General features: G+C 29.6%; 4 protein-coding genes across 8 annotated transcripts; 2 read left to right on the forward strand and 2 right to left on the reverse strand.

The window, feature by feature from the left end:
- Positions 1-647: 647 nt before the first annotated feature.
- On the reverse strand, positions 648-3,588 carry LOC130675617 (splicing factor U2af 38 kDa subunit-like). The gene is made up of 5 exons (XM_057481403.1): positions 3,316-3,588; positions 3,112-3,199; positions 2,958-3,024; positions 2,061-2,349; positions 648-1,291 (listed from the first exon to the last, which is right to left on the reverse strand). The coding sequence occupies exons 1-5, from the start codon at positions 3,357-3,359 to the stop codon at positions 1,045-1,047; spliced, it is 735 nt and encodes a 244-aa protein (XP_057337386.1). The 5' UTR covers positions 3,360-3,588; the 3' UTR covers positions 648-1,044.
- Positions 3,322-5,243, forward strand: LOC130675618 (uncharacterized). The gene is made up of 4 exons (XM_057481404.1): positions 3,322-4,265; positions 4,348-4,473; positions 4,570-4,684; positions 4,772-5,243. Exons 1-4 carry the CDS (start codon positions 3,884-3,886, stop codon positions 4,818-4,820), a joined length of 672 nt encoding a protein of 223 aa, XP_057337387.1. The 5' UTR covers positions 3,322-3,883; the 3' UTR covers positions 4,821-5,243.
- On the forward strand, positions 5,239-5,997 carry LOC130675619 (uncharacterized). Its single transcript, XM_057481405.1, has 3 exons — positions 5,239-5,483; positions 5,590-5,730; positions 5,792-5,997. Exons 1-3 carry the CDS (start codon positions 5,297-5,299, stop codon positions 5,995-5,997), a joined length of 534 nt encoding a protein of 177 aa, XP_057337388.1. The 5' UTR covers positions 5,239-5,296.
- Positions 5,998-6,123: 126 nt separating this feature from the next.
- On the reverse strand, positions 6,124-16,472 carry LOC130675613 (uncharacterized). 5 transcript variants are annotated; one of them, XM_057481394.1, is made up of 7 exons: positions 15,213-16,472; positions 15,021-15,114; positions 14,839-14,954; positions 14,708-14,740; positions 8,595-8,913; positions 8,323-8,521; positions 6,124-7,615 (listed from the first exon to the last, which is right to left on the reverse strand). In XM_057481394.1, exons 4-7 carry the CDS (start codon positions 14,712-14,714, stop codon positions 6,452-6,454), a joined length of 1,689 nt encoding a protein of 562 aa, XP_057337377.1. In that variant the 5' UTR covers positions 14,715-14,740; positions 14,839-14,954; positions 15,021-15,114; positions 15,213-16,472; the 3' UTR covers positions 6,124-6,451. The 5 variants fall into 5 exon arrangements, with proteins under 5 accessions (XP_057337377.1, XP_057337376.1, XP_057337380.1 ...); XM_057481393.1 differs by lacking the exon at positions 14,839-14,954; XM_057481397.1 differs by lacking the exon at positions 15,213-16,472 and having other exon boundaries at positions 15,021-15,206.
- Positions 16,473-18,411: the final 1,939 nt, after the last annotated feature.

The following is an 18,411-nucleotide window of genomic DNA, read 5'->3' on the forward strand; positions in this document are numbered from 1 at the left end:
ACATCAGTCAAATTTAAAATTATGAATAAATAGAGTAAATAATTAATAAAAAAAAATTTTTTAAAAATGCGCGTTTAAAAAATTTTGAAATTAATAAGTGCATTTTTTCGAAATATTTTTAAAATTATTTACTTTATTTATATATAATTTTAAATTTGACTGATGTCTGCTACATTCACACTCATAATTCAGTATCATGAAGTTAACAGACAATTAGTAATTTTTGAATTTTTTTTTCAACAATTGAATTAAAAAAAAAAAAAATTTATAATTAGAGAAAAGTATTTGAAAACTTGCGCACTTGGGATTTAAAAAACTCTTGGTCAGAAATAAAAATCTTGTCAGGTGTCTGCGCTCCAATTTCTCAAAATAGCAAACTATGAGTGTAATGGAGCAGACATGAGACATTTTATGAATTTAAAATAAATAAATAAATAATGAAATTTTCAAAAATGCGTGTACAGATTTTTCATTGATGTAAATACGCATTTTTTAATTTTTATCCAACGTAAATTTTATTTATTTATTCAAAAATTTAAAAAATTCCCCACTTGTCAGTCACATTCACTCATAAACGTTAGACATTTTTCAAAATTTGCAAACTAATTAAATTAGATTAAAAAAAATAAAAAACTTGATATGAATTTTATTAAATTTATGTTCTATTTATTGTTTATTTAAATATAAAAATTTTTTTGAACGCCTGCTGTTTTGGCTGTCATTCAAAATCTGTTCATTAGAAAAAATTATTTAATTAAATTATAAAGGAAATGATCATTGCTATCGGTTTATTAGTAACCTGTTACAGTACAAGCTGATAAAAAAACCTTTATATATTTATTATATTTTATGCCCTCAAATATTGATTATCGTTGAGATTATCAACTGTTACATTGATAGAAAATAAAGATTTTTACACATCAATAAGAAATGCATGAATTTTACATAATTGTTATAATAAAAAAAATTAATGTTATGTAAAAATTGGTGTTGCAGATTTAGACAAAAGAAATAAGATTTTTCAATGGTGATAATTGAAGGAGTTCAGTATCTTCCAGAACGTCCATCACGTCCTCGGTCTTCCCGGCCGCCTCCCTTCCGTCGGTCTCGGGAACGCGATCGGCGTTCGCGGGATCTTGATCTGTGCTTGCGATCTCTGCCACGTGATCGTGAGCGACTTCTAGAACGTCCTCCTTTTCCTCCCTTTTTACGGCTGTACAAGTAGCGACGTAATTCGCGGGAAATCGGCTTCAAGTGCATGAAATTACAGAAACCTGACCGCGTACACTCTCTGGAAAATTAAAATAAAATTAATACAGTAGGGAAAAAAATTCTTGGGATTGAGGTACCTCCACTATTGGGCTCAACAGGGTTTGCGCCCAAACCTCACTATAAGACTCGCCGTTTTGCGTCTTCTTTATGTATTCGGTTCAACTCTACGCTATTATACAGTGAATCTATTTTATAAATAATCATAAACAAACAAAATTTTGTCTTTCTTTTCTGTTAATTAATTATGTGCAGGGTACAGAAGTTTGTGCTTAACAAGAAGAATAAAAGGTAAGAATTCGCCCAAATTTCTCTACATCAAAATTACGATCGCGAGCAAATTCACGTGAATTAAATTAAAAGATATATTCGAACATCGAATGCCATAAAAGAATTTTGAAATTGAGGTTGTGGAAAAAATATGTCAATAAGACAATCAGCAAGACTACCAGCAAGACAAGCAACAAAACCGCCAGCAAGACAATTTTTTTCTTTTATTCTTATTGTTGAACACAAACTTCCGTACCCTGATTATGTAATACCACGAAATTTTAAGTATTCTTTATGAAAATAAATTATTTTATCTATAATCTTCATGTATGTTCATTTTATCTCGATTTTAGTCTTACTGGTCGTTAGTCTCATAGCGAGGTTTCGGCGCAAAACTTTTATTGAGTTGTTGGTGGGGGAAGCGTTCTGAGCGAGTTTCAACAAATTGAGGGGAAGTCTTATAATGATGTCTTACTGTAATTAATTGATTGAGTGATTAGTTAATTATTAAATAAAATTACCCCATTTCGTATTGTCTACAGCAGGCTTCTCGAAAATCGGTAACTGGTGAGAGTTCAGCATAAACTGGACGACCGCCAAACCAACGATTATTCAAATCGTTTACAGCTCTCTCGGCATCTTCTTCACGTCGAAATTTAATGTAGACATTACCGACAAGATGGTCACCAAGATTGTCACATACATTCATTTCTTCGATTTCCCCATACTTATCTTCACACTCTACAAACACGTCTTCAAAAAAATTGTCATAATGCTCCTGCATTTCCTCATCAGAAACATTAGCGACCACTGTAATTATAAATATTCATTAATTATGAGTGTCAATGTAGCAGACATGAGACAATTTTGAATTTTAATTAAATAAATAAATAAATTAATTAATTAAAATAATGAAATTTTAAAAAATGCGCACACGGATTTTGCGTTTATCTAAATATGCATTTTTTAATTTTTACTCCACTTACATTTTATTCATTTATTCTAAAATTTAAAAAATTAAAAATTGTCCGCTACATTCACACTCATCATTAATTAAGTAATCGATTTATCCTGCAGTTAGCAGACAATTAAAAATTTTCTATAAACTAATTAATTCGAAAAAAAAAAATCTAAAAATATGCACATGTAGAAAATTTATTAAACTATAGGTGCAATTATTCGAAATATTTTTTTTTTATAATTTACATTTGAAAAAAATTAAAAAAATTATTAGACGTCAGCTAAATTCAGTATCGCGATCTAATGATCCAGAAATTAGCAGACAATTATCAATTTTTTAATTTATTCAGTTCATCAATTACTGATAAAAAAAATCTAAAAATATGCACGTTTAGAAAATTAAAAAAACTGAAGTATGATAATTAATTGATGTCAAAAAATTTATATTTTTTGCTTACAGTGAGAGCCATCAGCACTTTTAGCTGAGTTTTGAGGATTGACATAAAGATTTTGAAGTAAGCATGTCTGTAATAAAAAAAATATATATGAAAATATATGACAAAGTATTGATATTTACATAGTTATTGTTATTAAATATAATATATTATTTACTTGACTGAAAGTTGGTTTGTTGTGAATCCTTGAGCATCTATCGCCGTGACGACATGCTCCTATTTTGAAATAAAATGAACAATTTACTCTGTAATAAAAAAAAAATCATAAATTAACTGTAGTAATTATTGAGCGGGTGAATATGTGTGTAGTTTAATTCACCATATATATATTTCATACTTATAATATACGTAATTAACTTACTTGTCCTTTTCAGTACCGAAAATAGAGGCAAGGTACTCTGCCATTTCGGAGGTAAAATTTAAAAAAAATAATCGGTTTTACGATTGACTAATGATCAATAAATATGTATTGAAGTGTTATTTATTTATAAAATGTATCAGTTGTGATAAAAATCCATGGATATTAATAATAGATATGTGGAAATATGAAAAACACGCGGAAGCTGTTGACGAAGTTGTGTTTTTCAGGTTAACTGCTGATAAACCAACGGCTTTATATTTTGTCGGGTGTGTTGTGAAGCCGGCGAGAGTTGAAGGGGGCATCATTTTAATTGAGCCGAGCTCGGCCGAGTTGACTCGAATGTTTGGCGCGAATTTTTAAGTGTCGGAGCAGAATGACACTTGGCTTTGTAACATCGATAACCCAAGCTAAGTAGCACCGAGTTAACTTTAAGATGCCTTAAAGATGTCTTTTAAAAGGACAAGACAATTTTTTTTTGTCTCAAAGTCATCTTTTTTCAAAGTAGTAATTTAAACCGTGAAGTTAATAATTTATTCATAAATATCTAAACAGGAATTTAAAAATTAAAATGGACGGTGATCTGTTTCAACATTTATTTGAATCAATTTTTAAAAAAACAAATGATCCGATAGTACTAGAAAAACTAAAACGAGTTAATATTAATTGGAAAAAACCTATCGATAAAATTCTTGAAACAACGGATGTATGGAAAAGCGCATGTTTGAATGAAATCCCATCAGAACCAATCACCCGTATGACTACAAGATTATTTCCGATGGTTCATTTCGAAAATTATCATCAACTTGAAGACCGTATACTCTGGCGTTCTCTTTACATTTCCTATAGAAAGTCGATGATACTCTCAAAACTTCAAGTTTCAATCCAACTTAATTATGAACTTCCTAAATTTATAATTTCATCTGAATACATCGTCTCGTTTACAAGTTGCGGTAAAGTATTAATCATCTTAATAAAAACTCTTTTGTCACTTTAATAGATTGACAAAATAAAAATAATTTTTTTATTCACTAGATAAATACATTGCTGTTGGAAGTATCAAAGGAATAATTTGGATATTTAATATTAATCAATTAAGTGAACTTGAGTGTACAGTAGATTTTAAAGAACCGGTAAAAGACATCAAATTTTGGTTTTCTGGTATATTTTTAATCTTAATCATCAATAGTATTAATTTATAATATGAATCAGTTATCAAAGCCAATTTCATATGTATAAAAATTTGTATTATTTTAGATACCGGTGAGCTATTTTTAGTTGCAATTATTTTACCTGATTACGTTAAATTTTGGAATCTTGTTCGCATGGTTGAAGTTCCGTGTATCGGTAATGCTAAGGGGTCATATATATGGTAAAGAAAAATTCAATTTTAAATAATTATGGTGATATGATACAACTTTTATTTAATGAATTTTTTTTCTATAACTACATTTATTAGCTCCGGTACAATCGATAGATTATTTATTATGAACTACGGACGTTTATAAGAATACAAAAATACTGATGATGGTATTGCAGCATATCCTATAATGGAGCGATTAGAAGAAGGTTTGAACACCATTAAATTATTCACAGAAAACAACAAAGTAAGTTTTATAAATGAAAATGAATTTTGAAAAAACAATAATTAGATTTGTCATGTAGAGAAGGTCAGAGTAGAAGACACCCCTGGAGAAAATTTTTCGGACTTCTGTCTGAAAAACTCAGTTCTAGAGTTCTAAAGACTTTTTCGGACAGAAGTCCGAAAAATTTTCACCAGAGACATAAAAAAAGGATTTCTTGTCACAAAGAATTTTTATTCACTCCAAGAAAATTTTTGCAATATAAATTAAAAAAAAAATTTATTTCGAGACGAGAAATAATTTTCGTGGAGCAAGAAAAAATTTCTTAAAGCGAGAACAAAATTCCCGTGCCAAAAATTTTTTTTTAGTCTTAAGGAAATTCTTATAGTCAATTGCAGATAATGATTGTAGCAGAAGATCCAAGGATCGTAACTTTGTTGAATTATCGATTACCAACACCTGATGAAGGCAATAACTTGATTGAAGAGAACAGTATGTCACATCATGACGTGACATCATACACTGGATTTTATCATATTCATTCCGTATATTCGTTTCTTACTTCCAATGTTATTTTGCGGATCAGACGTTGGTTTTTATTTTATTAAAAATTTTAAAAGACAAAATATTAAATTTTGTAATCATGTGTATGGTTATGAATAAAAAAAGTAAAAAAGTTTTTTTTCCGTTGAAGGTAAGATCATAAGTTCTCTCATATTTTACAACCCGCGATCCAACTGGAGTGTGCATTATCCATTTGAAAAATTTGGTGGCGAAAATGTCGTAACTTCCGGCATATTACACGGAAAAGTTTTGATTTTGGGATTCAAATCAGGTATGCAATGATCAATTAAAACTTTTTCTTCAACGGAGATGTTACAGTCCTTTATTTACAGGTCATGTACGGATTTTTACTGTAGAAAATATTGAACTGCTTAAAAAATCCTATTTGAATCTTGATTCAGGGATTGAGTATCTTCTAAGCGACGAACCAATTGAATGGTTGGAACTTTTTGAGACTCCAGAAAAATTAATTATTATTGCAATAACAATTTACAAAGTCTATTCTATTAATTTATTTCCTAGGAACAGCACTCAGTAAATGATCATTAGAGTTTACTGTGTATGTCATTGCAATAACCGCACTCATAATGCGCCAATTTTTTAAATCGTCATTATTTCGAATAAATTAACCATGACATGTATTGGAATTTTATAAGAAAATAAAACAATCAATTTGAATAAACAGGAACATCTAAATTTTTTTTGTCAATATCATCCCTTAACGTAATTTTAAAAATATCAGAAAACTACAGTAAATTCTCATAGCTTCCTGAATCCTCAGTATAAAATATCGATACTCATTTTTGACAAAACGAATTTTCACATTTTCTTTCAGCAATTTTCGTAATACGAAATCATCTTGAATTGATGCGCATTTATTTAGAACTTCTAAGTCATAAAAGTTTTTTTCTAAAAACTCCCAAGAAGCACAGAGACAATTTTAAGATGTCATGAAGATGTCATTTAAAAGAACAAGATAAAGTTTTTTTGCCTTAAATCTTAGCCTTTCGCTTGTGATCTGCTTTTCGATGGTCTTTGATAGAAGTTACCGAAGTAAATTCTTCCTTGCAACCATCGATGTCACAGATCAATTTATGCCCAAGATGTTTTACCCACACATGGGTAGGGGCATGGTAAGATTGCACCTCTTTATTGCATTCTTTACACCAACAATATTTGATTCCTTGATTGACTGGAGCCAAATAGTTTAGAAATTTTACTCTTTTTAAAGCAGCAGGATTATCGACAGCGCACAACGGGAAGCTCTGTCCTATTTTTATGCGCGGACAGTTTTCCAGGTCGTCAAGACCCAGACGCATTAATAGAGCTTCATTTTCGTCCTGTGCATGAGCTTGACCAGGCCCAGGTGGTAACGGTTGTGGTCCAGGCGGTGGTGATTGTGGTGCAGGCGGTGGTAATTGTGGTGCAGGCGGTGGTGATGGTGGTCCAGGTGGTGGTAATTGTGGTCCAGGCGGTGGTGATTGTGGTGCAGGCGGTGGTGATTGTGGTCCAGGCGGTGGTGATGGTGGTCCAGGCGGTGGTAATTGTGGTCCAGGCGGTGGTGATTGTGGTACAGGCGGTGGTGATGGTGGTGCAGGTGGTTGCTGCAGTAGCAATTTTTCTAACTCGGTGTTTCTAAGTTCCAACTCCTTTATTCTCGCATCCTTTTGTGCCAACTGAATTTTCAACAGTTTGATTTCTTCATCCTTTGTTGAATCTACTGCAACACCAGGGACAGCAAGGAAATTGCTCCTGCTAGATCCAACAGGAGGATCTACTCGAGCCGGGGAGATCATTCGCCTTCCACTTCCAAGAATATGTCCATGCTGTTGTAATCTTTTTACGTCATGTAGAAATATTAAAGTAGAATAAACGTTCTCCCGATTGTATGGCCTTTTGATGCATGCTATTACGAACTGGACCCTTGGAAAGGGTAGCATGGCATCAATGTCCTGCCATAAGGGAGACGTTTTGGATGTACCAGGTATAGGGTTGATAAAATTATTGAATTCGTAAGTAAGGCACGAAATCCACCTTGTTTCTGGCTCCACAGCCTTGGTCGTTGTGTTGGCCGGTGACTTGGATCGGTCACGCTCCTGGCGTTCCAGTCCCGGCATGTCGACCACAAATAACTTGGAGTTCGTCTTGGTGTTTTTCTATGGGAAAATGGAAAACAGTAATTATTATTTGAATGATACTGCTAAATTAAATAACGATTGAATATTTGTATTAGAGTAATACATATAATATGTAGATTTCATCATGAAATCTCCGAAAAAATTAAATTATCAAATTGATTCGAATAAGATATATACCATCCCGATAAAAAAAGAGTTTATATAATTGTATTCAGTTATATATGGATTATATAGAATTGGATAGAGGTGATGCATAATTACATAAAATTATTATATAATTAGATACAATTATAAACAATCGTATATAATTCTATATAAAAATGCAAAAAAGAATAATAAAATTATATACAAATGTATATATTTGTATGCAATTATATAGAATTGTATATAATTAAATATAATCTATACGAAAACATTATATAATTATATTCATTTGTATACAATGTTGTATAAAATTGTATATACATTGTATACAGATTGTATACAATTAGATATAATTATGAACGATTGTATACAATTGGATCAGGCCATTTTTTCTATCCAATTTATATATCATTTAATACAATTGTATAAAATATTTTTTCATCGGGATTATATTAGAGGTATAGACAGTTGGCACGGTATTTAAATTGATAATGTTACTTTGCTTGATTTACTGAACTATTATCGAACTTTTATCGCTTATAAATAATTTAACGAAATCGTTTGATAGTGCTATTACTTACAAGTTGCAAAACGAGAATTCCCCGAGTTGAACTCTTGTTTACCGAGTTATCGGCCTTGAGGGCGTTTTGAAGGACTCTGCCAATCTTTGAGTAGTCCGTCGACCGCAGCATAACTTCAGGGATGCTGTCCTTAGTGAACTTTGGCTTTTGCTCAAAATTCACTAAGTCCCTGAATCCGCCCTTGTAGCATTCTTGCACACTGTAAAAAATTTAACGAGTCAATTATTGATATTCGATTGTTTGCGCATGTCGTTATTATTTTTCTTACGTACCGAAGCTCGATATCGGTCTCAGGGACACCGGCAAACCATGTCTTGATGAGACCCAGTTGGCTGGAATTACGGCTGCCAAAGAGAGTCAAAGACTTCCCAGCCCCAGTACGACCAGTCAAGAAAACCACAGGCGTGCTGTTCGAACCTGTGGTTTCCATGACTGACTTCAGGTACTGACAAGTGTCTGAGACACTCTCAGAATATACATCAACCGTGACTTTGAAATTTTCCCAAGTCAGCAGGGTGCCCTCAACTTTCATAGAATCAGGTGCGGTGACAGTTTCATTAACCTTCCACCCTTGCACGATGTAACGATTTTCTAAAACAAGAAATATATTTTATACAACCAGCTTTCAACTGTAATAGCGCAGAAAATGTACCACCTGGATCTATGTATGTTTACACATATAATAGGTCATTAATAGCTTGACCTCATACGGGCCTCGAAAATGGGACAAAACAGGCCAAAATGATGATTTTAGCAATATACCCTTAGCAACAAACATGAAAATAGAAAGTTATTGAGCAACAACTGCTCAGTCGCATTCCGAGCGACCGCCTGAACGAGAAAAATCAAAGCAATGATTAATGGAAGCCGTTCAGTCCTTGCAGTAGGGCAATGGTTCTCGAAAAAGGGCCAAAATGCTGATTTTAGCCACATTCTCTCAGCAACAAATATCAAAATAGAAAGCTATTTGGTAACGACTGCTCAGTCGCATTCCGGGCGACCCCCTGCACAAAAAATCGGTCTGTCAGTTGACCCTGCGGGCCAGCCCCAAAACTTCCCGATGTTTTCGAGCTCAAGAACCTCGAAAACATTATTGTGAATACATTTTCGAGCTCTTCGAGCTCGAAAATACGTTTGTATGCTGTTGTTTTCGAAAAAAAACGTTTTTCACCATTTTCTCTCCAACGATATCTCTCAAACGAATAAACCGATTGAGACGATTAAGGTGGCAATCGAGGCGTTTTGTCAAGCTCTACAGCCGATCAAATTTTGAATTCGATTTATCGAGTCGTTTTTGAGATATTTCAGAAAAAATAAAAAATTTTTTTTTTTTTAATTCTTTCGACAACGGTTTCTCTTGAACGAATGAACCGATTTTGATGGTTGAGGTGGCATTCGACGCGGCTTATAAAGCTCTAGAGCCCAGTCCATTATGGAATTAATCCATCGAGCACATTAAAAGTTATCCAAGAAAAACATCTATATCCAATGACACCTTAAAGTTCAAAATCGGTTCATCCGTTCAAAAGATACAGGTATTTACATACGTACGTACGTACGTACGTACATACATACATACATACACTCGGACATCATCTTGAAATTAGTCAGAATAGCTTCCTAGGACCTCAAAACGTCGACATCTGATGGAAATTCGATTTTCGTAAATCGGACCGAAACCAATAACTTCCCGAATTATTGAAAATTTACAATTTTCTTAGCGGGAAGTTAAAAAAATAATAGCAATAATTAATGGAAGCCGTTTGGTCCTTGCAGGAGGGCAATGGGCCTCGAAAAAGGGCCAAATGCTGATTTTAGCCACATTCTCCCAGCAACAAATATCAAAATAGAAAGTTATCTATCAACAACTGCTTAGTCGCATTCCAGGCGACCTTCTACACAAGAAAAATGATAGCAATTTTTGACAAAAATTTTTACCTTTGATCGATTTTTTCATTGTTGGGATTTTTAAGACATAAAAAAAAAAACGAAATCTTAAACGAGAATAAAATGACAGTAACAAGTAGTAGTGCTCTACGTTTAGAACAAATTATGAAATCCAGAGGTAATTTCGACACTAAAGGGCTTTCATTAGAGCGCGTTCGCAGTACCCCGTATCCGCGATATATGTATCAACTATATTAAATTATTTTTTTCAGCTGAGGAAGATTGAAAAATTGTAAAGTATTAAATAAAAAAAAAGTAATAATTATAAAAATTTAGTAATTCAAAAATTTTATAAAAAATTAGATGTTAAAAAAAAAGTGCAAAAAACCAAAAAAATAGTGCCATGTACGTTATAAATGCAATGGTGTTAAGAAGCTTTAAATTAAAATCTCTTTACCTGTTGCGAAGCGTCATTAAAACTGTTCAAAACTCATGATTGAATATTCATAATATAATTTTAGACAATTTTTACTATTAGAAATTTATATTATTTATATTACTTTCTTTATTGAACAAAGTTAAAATATTTTTTATAAACATTTCTTAAATTACAAAATTTTATAATTATTAACTTAATTTAATTTCTTAAAACTAAAATACTGTTTCATTTTCCTGAAAGTTTTTCACCACATTGTTTTAAACGAACACTCACGACGTAAGTCACGATTTGTTATTAATTATCTTTCAACATTAAAATTAATTAATGAGCCAACTTGACAAAAATTTTTACCTTTGATCGATTTTTTCATTGTTGGGATTTTAAAGACATAAAAAAAAAATTACGAAAGCTTAAAAGAGAATAAAATGACAGTAACAAGTAGTAGTGCTCTATGTTTAGAAAAAATTATGAAATCCAGAGGTAATTTCGACACTAAAGGGCTTTCATTAGAGCGCGTTCGCAGTACCCCGTATCCGCGATATATGTATCAACTATATTAAATTATTTTTTTCAGCTGAGGAAGATTGAAAAATTGTAAAGTATTAAATAAAAAAAAGTAATAATTATAAAAATTTAGTAATTCAAAAATTTTATAAAAAATTAGATGTTAAAAAAAAAGTGCAAAAAACAAAAAAAATAGTGCCATGCACGTTATTAATGCAATGGTGTTAAGAAGCTTTAAATTAAAATCTCTTTACCTGTTGCGAAGCGTCATTAAAACTGTTTAAAACTCATGATTGAATATTCATAATATAATTTTAGACAATTTTTACTATTAGAAATCTATATTATTTATATTACTTTCTTTATTGAACAAAGTTAAAATATTTTTTATAAACATTTCTTAAATTACAAAATTTTATAATTATTAACTTAATTTAATTTCTTAAAACTAAAATACTGTTTCATTTTCCTGAAAGTTTTTCACCACATTGTTTTAAACGAACACTCACGACGTAAGTCACGATTTGTTATTAATTATCTTTCAACATTAAAATTAATTAATGAGCCAACTTGACAAAACTTTTTACCTTTGATCAATTTTTTCATTGTTGGGATTTTTAAGACATAAAAAAAAAAATACGAAAGCTTAAAAGAGAATAAAATGACAGTAACAAGTAGTAGTGCTCTATGTTTAGAAAAAATTATGAAATCCAGAGGTAATTTCGACACTAAAGGGCTTTCATTAGAGCGCGTTCGCAGTACCCCGTATCCGCGATATATGTATCAACTATATTAAATTATTTTTTTCAGCTGAGGAAGATTGAAAAATTGTAAAGTATTAAATAAAAAAAAAGTAATAATTATAAAAATTTAGTAATTCAAAAATTTTATAAAAAATTAGATGTTAAAAAAAAAGTGCAAAAAACCAAAAAAATAGTGCCATGTACGTTATAAATGCAATGGTGTTAAGAAGCTTTAAATTAAAATCTCTTTACCTGTTGCGAAGCGTCATTAAAACTGTTCAAAACTCATGATTGAATATTCATAATATAATTTTAGACAATTTTTACTATTAGAAATTTATATTATTTATATTACTTTCTTTATTGAACAAAGTTAAAATATTTTTTATAAACATTTCTTAAATTACAAAATTTTATAATTATTAACTTAATTTAATTTCTTAAAACTAAAATACTGTTTCATTTTCCTGAAAGTTTTTCACCACATTGTTTTAAACGAACACTCACGACGTAAGTCACGATTTGTTATTAATTATCTTTCAACATTAAAATTAATTAATGAGCCAACTTGACAAAAATTTTTACCTTTGATCGATTTTTTCATTGTTGGGATTTTAAAGACATAAAAAAAAAATTACGAAAGCTTAAAAGAGAATAAAATGACAGTAACAAGTAGTAGTGCTCTATGTTTAGAAAAAATTATGAAATCCAGAGGTAATTTCGACACTAAAGGGCTTTCATTAGAGCGCGTTCGCAGTACCCCGTATCCGCGATATATGTATCAACTATATTAAATTATTTTTTTCAGCTGAGGAAGATTGAAAAATTGTAAAGTATTAAATAAAAAAAAGTAATAATTATAAAAATTTAGTAATTCAAAAATTTTATAAAAAATTAGATGTTAAAAAAAAAGTGCAAAAAACAAAAAAAATAGTGCCATGCACGTTATTAATGCAATGGTGTTAAGAAGCTTTAAATTAAAATCTCTTTACCTGTTGCGAAGCGTCATTAAAACTGTTTAAAACTCATGATTGAATATTCATAATATAATTTTAGACAATTTTTACTATTAGAAATCTATATTATTTATATTACTTTCTTTATTGAACAAAGTTAAAATATTTTTTATAAACATTTCTTAAATTACAAAATTTTATAATTATTAACTTAATTTAATTTCTTAAAACTAAAATACTGTTTCATTTTCCTGAAAGTTTTTCACCACATTGTTTTAAACGAACACTCACGACGTAAGTCACGATTTGTTATTAATTATCTTTCAACATTAAAATTAATTAATGAGCCAACTTGACAAAACTTTTTACCTTTGATCAATTTTTTCATTGTTGGGATTTTTAAGACATAAAAAAAAAAATACGAAAGCTTAAAAGAGAATAAAATGACAGTAACAAGTAGTAGTGCTCTATGTTTAGAAAAAATTATGAAATCCAGAGGTAATTTCGACACTAAAGGGCTTTCATTAGAGCGCGTTCGCAGTACCCCGTATCCGCGATATATGTATCAACTATATTAAATTATTTTTTTCAGCTGAGGAAGATTGAAAAATTGTAAAGTATTAAATAAAAAAAAGTAATAATTATAAAAATTTAGTAATTCAAAAATTTTATAAAAAATTAGATGTTAAAAAAAAAGTGCAAAAAACCAAAAAAATAGTGCCATGCACGTTATTAATGCAATGGTGTTAAGAAGCTTTAAATTAAAATCTCTTTACCTGTTGCGAAGCGTCATTAAAACTGTTTAAAACTCATGATTGAATATTCATAATATAATTTTAGACAATTTTTACTATTAGAAATCTATATTATTTATATTACTTTCTTTATTGAACAAAGTTAAAATATTTTTTATAAACATTTCTTAAATTACAAAATTTTATAATTATTAACTTAATTTAATTTCTTAAAACTAAAATACTGTTTCATTTTCCTAAAAGTTTTTCACCACATTGTTTTAAACGAACACTTACGACGTAAGTCACGATTTGTTATTAATTATCTTTCAACATTAAAATTAATTAATGAGCCAACTTGACAAAAATTTTTACCTTTGATCGATTTTTTCATTGTTGGGATTTTAAAGACATAAAAAAAAAATTACGAAAGCTTAAAAGAGAATAAAATGACAGTAACAAGTAGTAGTGCTCTATGTTTAGAAAAAATTATGAAATCCAGAGGTAACTCCGACACCAAAAGACTCGAAATCCTTGAATATATATAAATACAATCATCGACAATTCAATTATTCAAAATCTGTTGTTCATTTTTTTTTCTATAGTGAATAGATTTTAATTATTTTTTATAAACAAATATTAAATTAATTACACTTATAATTATTTTTAAATTCATTTCAGCCTGATGGCCTAGAAATGGACTTGGCTAAATATACTTATAATTATCATTTCAGTTTAATTTCTTAAAACTAGAATATCATATACATAACCTCCACATTTTTTACCGCCATTTTTTTAATAAAAAATAAACTTTCTTTTTTTATTTAATACTAAATCGAAAAATTAGTGAATTAAAAATTCAAAAGAATAAATAAATAAATTCAGTGATATTAAAATTTGTATAGAAAATAAAAAAGTTAAAAAAAAATAATGCAATATTCGTGATTAGAAAAATGGTATACGAAACTTTTAAATGAATATTTTTATACTTGTTTCCAAAGTGTAATAGAAGTTATCGTACTTTTATCACTAAATGTTCATAAATACATGTATGTTTTTGCATTTATCGATTTAGTTAGATAGTTTTTTTAAATAAAAATTTTATCCCCTCGATTTTCTCACCTGACATGATGATATGCTTCTATTTTTTTGGAACTGAAAAAAAAAGGAATATAAATTAGTGAGATGTTAAAGCAATATTTCTAGTTTATAGTAACGTATTATTATAAATTTAATTCGTAATTTTTTATTACTCCCAAAAACAATTTCTCAATCTGCTGTCATTTATTTAAATATCCGACACCATGGAGAAGAAGATATTTCAGTTTTTATTTTCATATATATTTTATTTCAGAGCAGCATTGGTGAACTGAATATAACCTCTTGTTCATACATTTTCTGACATTTAACTCTTAATTTTTTATTGTTTACTTACGATATTTTCTAAGTAGTTTTTAAATTCAAATCAATGATAGAGAACAGATTTATTCAATTAATTGTTATTGTCAATAAGTATTTGATACTTGTTACTGTAAATAATAAAACTCAATCTCAATTTATATTTATCACGAAGTTGCTGTCGTATAGCAAGCAGAGGAGTAGTTTTATTGAAAGTGTATGATTTTACCATCATTACAAAATTACGAGCAAGTTTAAATTCAGATGGCTCTGCGGTAATCAAGAAGGCGTCGAAAAATTCCCAGGTGTGCCAATTCCCACCTGGTTGGCAGCACTGTCAGGATAATGCTGAATTATAGATGTCGGTAACGACATTTACAATTTTATTGACCGATGTTTGCAATTATTTGTCATTTTTAAATTTTAAATTTATAAACAATTTTTTAAATCTATAAACAATTACGTCAGACTAATTTATATTTTATTAAACTAAATTTTAGTGCGCAATAATTGTCACCTTTCTCCGCAATTATTATTTGAAATTTAAAAAAAAAAAAACAATCAAATTACGCGGGAAAAAATTGATGCCGGTTATAAAATGCAAAATAATATTCAGTAATACCATGGAGAATAGAGACTAGTATTTTTTTAAAAATTAATTCAAATATATGTTGATACAGAACACCTTCTATTTTAATTTCAAACTTCCTGTTTAGGTATTAACTAATAAATTATTACTTATACAGTTTAAGTCAAGACTTGGAGATTGCAATAACGAACTGACAATAAGCCAAAAATGTTGTGACTAATGACATTTACTGAACGTTTAATCATTATATACCAACGCTGGTGTAAGTCATATTTTTTCTCGATTGTTATTTTATCGATTATATTAGACAAAATTTATTTTGTAGCTTACATCCAAACATGCACTCGAAAAGTCTAGAAATAATCATAGACGTCTGGATATTTTTTTTATTGTTGGTGACTTTTAGAGTTGAAACAAACAAAGTACGCATGATCGTACATTGTACGAACAATGACAGTAGGCTACAACTTCAGAATATATTTGCCCATATCCAAGTAGCACAGAATAAAAATAAAAAAACTTGGCTATGAGATAAAAAAACTTTGTTTTGTTCTTTTAAAAAACATCTTTATGACATCTTAAAGTTGTCTCTATGCTACTTGGGAGTTTTTGAGAAAAAATTTCATGTCTCCGAAATTCGAAATAAATGCGCATCAATTCAAGACGATTCCGTATTACGAAAATTGCTGACAGAAAATGTAAAAATTCGTTTTGTCAAAAATGAGTTTCGATATTTTATACTGAGGATTCAGGAAGTTATGAGAATTTACTGTAGTATTTTTATACTTTTAAAATTACGCTAAGGGATGATATTGACAAAAAAAAATATAGATGTTCCTGTTTATTTAAATTGATTGTTTTAATTTTTTAAAAAATTCCAGTACATGTCATGGTTAATTTATTCGAAATAATGACGATTTAATAAATCGGCGCATTATGAGTGCGGTTATTGCAATGACATACACAGTAAACATTAATGATCATTTACTATGATCCTGAAGTTAGCAGACAAATAAAAAGTTTATGATTTTATTTTGAACAATTAAATTTAAAGAAAAAAATAAACTGAAAAAATGCACATGTAGAAAATTTAAAAAACTTCAGGTGCAATTTTTTCAAATATGTTTTTTTTTATAATTTGCGTTTTTTAAAAAATAAAAAAATTATTAGACGTCGGCTAACTTTGGTATCATTCATTTACTGAGTGGTGTTTCTAGGAAAAAAATTAATAGAATAGACTTCGTAGTCTGTTATTGCAATAATAATTAATATTTCTCGAGTCTCAACAAGTTCCAACCATTGAATCGATTTGTCGGCTACATGATACTCAATTCCTGAATCAAGATTCAAATTAGATGTTTTAAGTAGTTCAATATTTTCTACAGTAAAAATCCGTACGTGACCTGTAAATAAAGGACAGTAATATCTGCATTAAAAAACAAATCTTAATTGAACATTGCATACCTGATTCGAATCCTAAAATCAATACTCTTCCGTGTAATATGCCGGAAGTTACGAAATTTTGTCTACCGAATTCTCTAAATGGATCAGGCCAACTCCAGTTGGACTGTGGATCGTAAAATATAAGAGAACTCAATTGAGCTCTGCCTACAACGAAAAAAAATTTGTTTATTTATTATATATAATCATACCCATGATCACAAAATTTAACATTTCATCTATTAAAATTTTATAATAAAATAAAAACTAACTCATTGTCCGCAATATAACATTGGAAGTAAGAAACAAACAATTAGGGTCTGGACGCCCAACAAAAAACTGTGGTTTCTCATCAAAATATCGTTTCATATTCTCTTGAATCAAATTATTTCCTTCATCAGATTTTGGAAATCGATAATTTAATAAAGTTAAGTTTCTTTGATAATCTGCTGCAATTATTATCTGTAATAAATTTAGTTAATAACAAAGTATTCGAGTTAAGAGACTCAGGGCATAGTAAAGCATCGGATAATTTTCGGGTTTATGTGAATAGAATAGATGCTCTAGGGGAGGGTGGGGCAGAGCGGCCCCCCTGAAATTTTGATCAAAAAAAAATTTTTTTTTTTCGACTAATTACTATAAATCCGATATATTTGCGCATTTTTACCCCTACGCATGAGATTTGGGGCAAAATGAACAAGCCCAAAATTTTGAAAAAGTGATTTTTTCATATTTTTATCGTCAAATTAAAAAAAAATTATTATAATTCCACATTTCAAGCCCTACGCATAACACCTGGGGCAAAATGGACCAGCCGAAACTTCCGAAAAAATTATTTTTTCATATTTTTCGGCCGTTTCTCTATGTAAGAGGCAAATTTGGTCACTAAAAATTTATAAAAATAAAATTTTTTTTTTTAGTTGATAAATTTTTGAAACAAAGTAAAACTATAGAATTGTTTTTTTTTTAATTAAATAACAATTAGTAATTAAGGTAATCGAGAGTGAACGATTTATAACACCTTAAAAAATTTTTTTCGAGTAATATAAAACCAAAAATAGTTGTCAAGAGAAAGAAATACATTCTTAATGATGAAAACAATTTAAAAAAAAAAAAAAAACGAAAAAAAAAATTTTTTTATCATTTTTTGGAGGAAGGCCGCTCCGTCCCACAAAAAAAATTTTTTTTTTTTCAGAACTTTGGCAAAATGTCCATAAATTTATTCGAAATAGGACAAAAGTAAAGTGACCTGATGGTTGAAAGCCACAAAAAGTAATAGTTGGCTTAGGGGGGCCGCTCTGCCCCACCCTCCCCTAGATATAAAAACTTCTTTGTTTTTGGATCAAACATACACAGAAAGATTGGAACCCGACTCAGTACGGTGAAGAACAGTAACCAG

The sequence above is a fragment of the Microplitis mediator genome, chromosome 10 (assembly GCF_029852145.1).
Source record: "Microplitis mediator isolate UGA2020A chromosome 10, iyMicMedi2.1, whole genome shotgun sequence".
Taxonomy (NCBI): domain Eukaryota; kingdom Metazoa; phylum Arthropoda; class Insecta; order Hymenoptera; family Braconidae; genus Microplitis; species Microplitis mediator.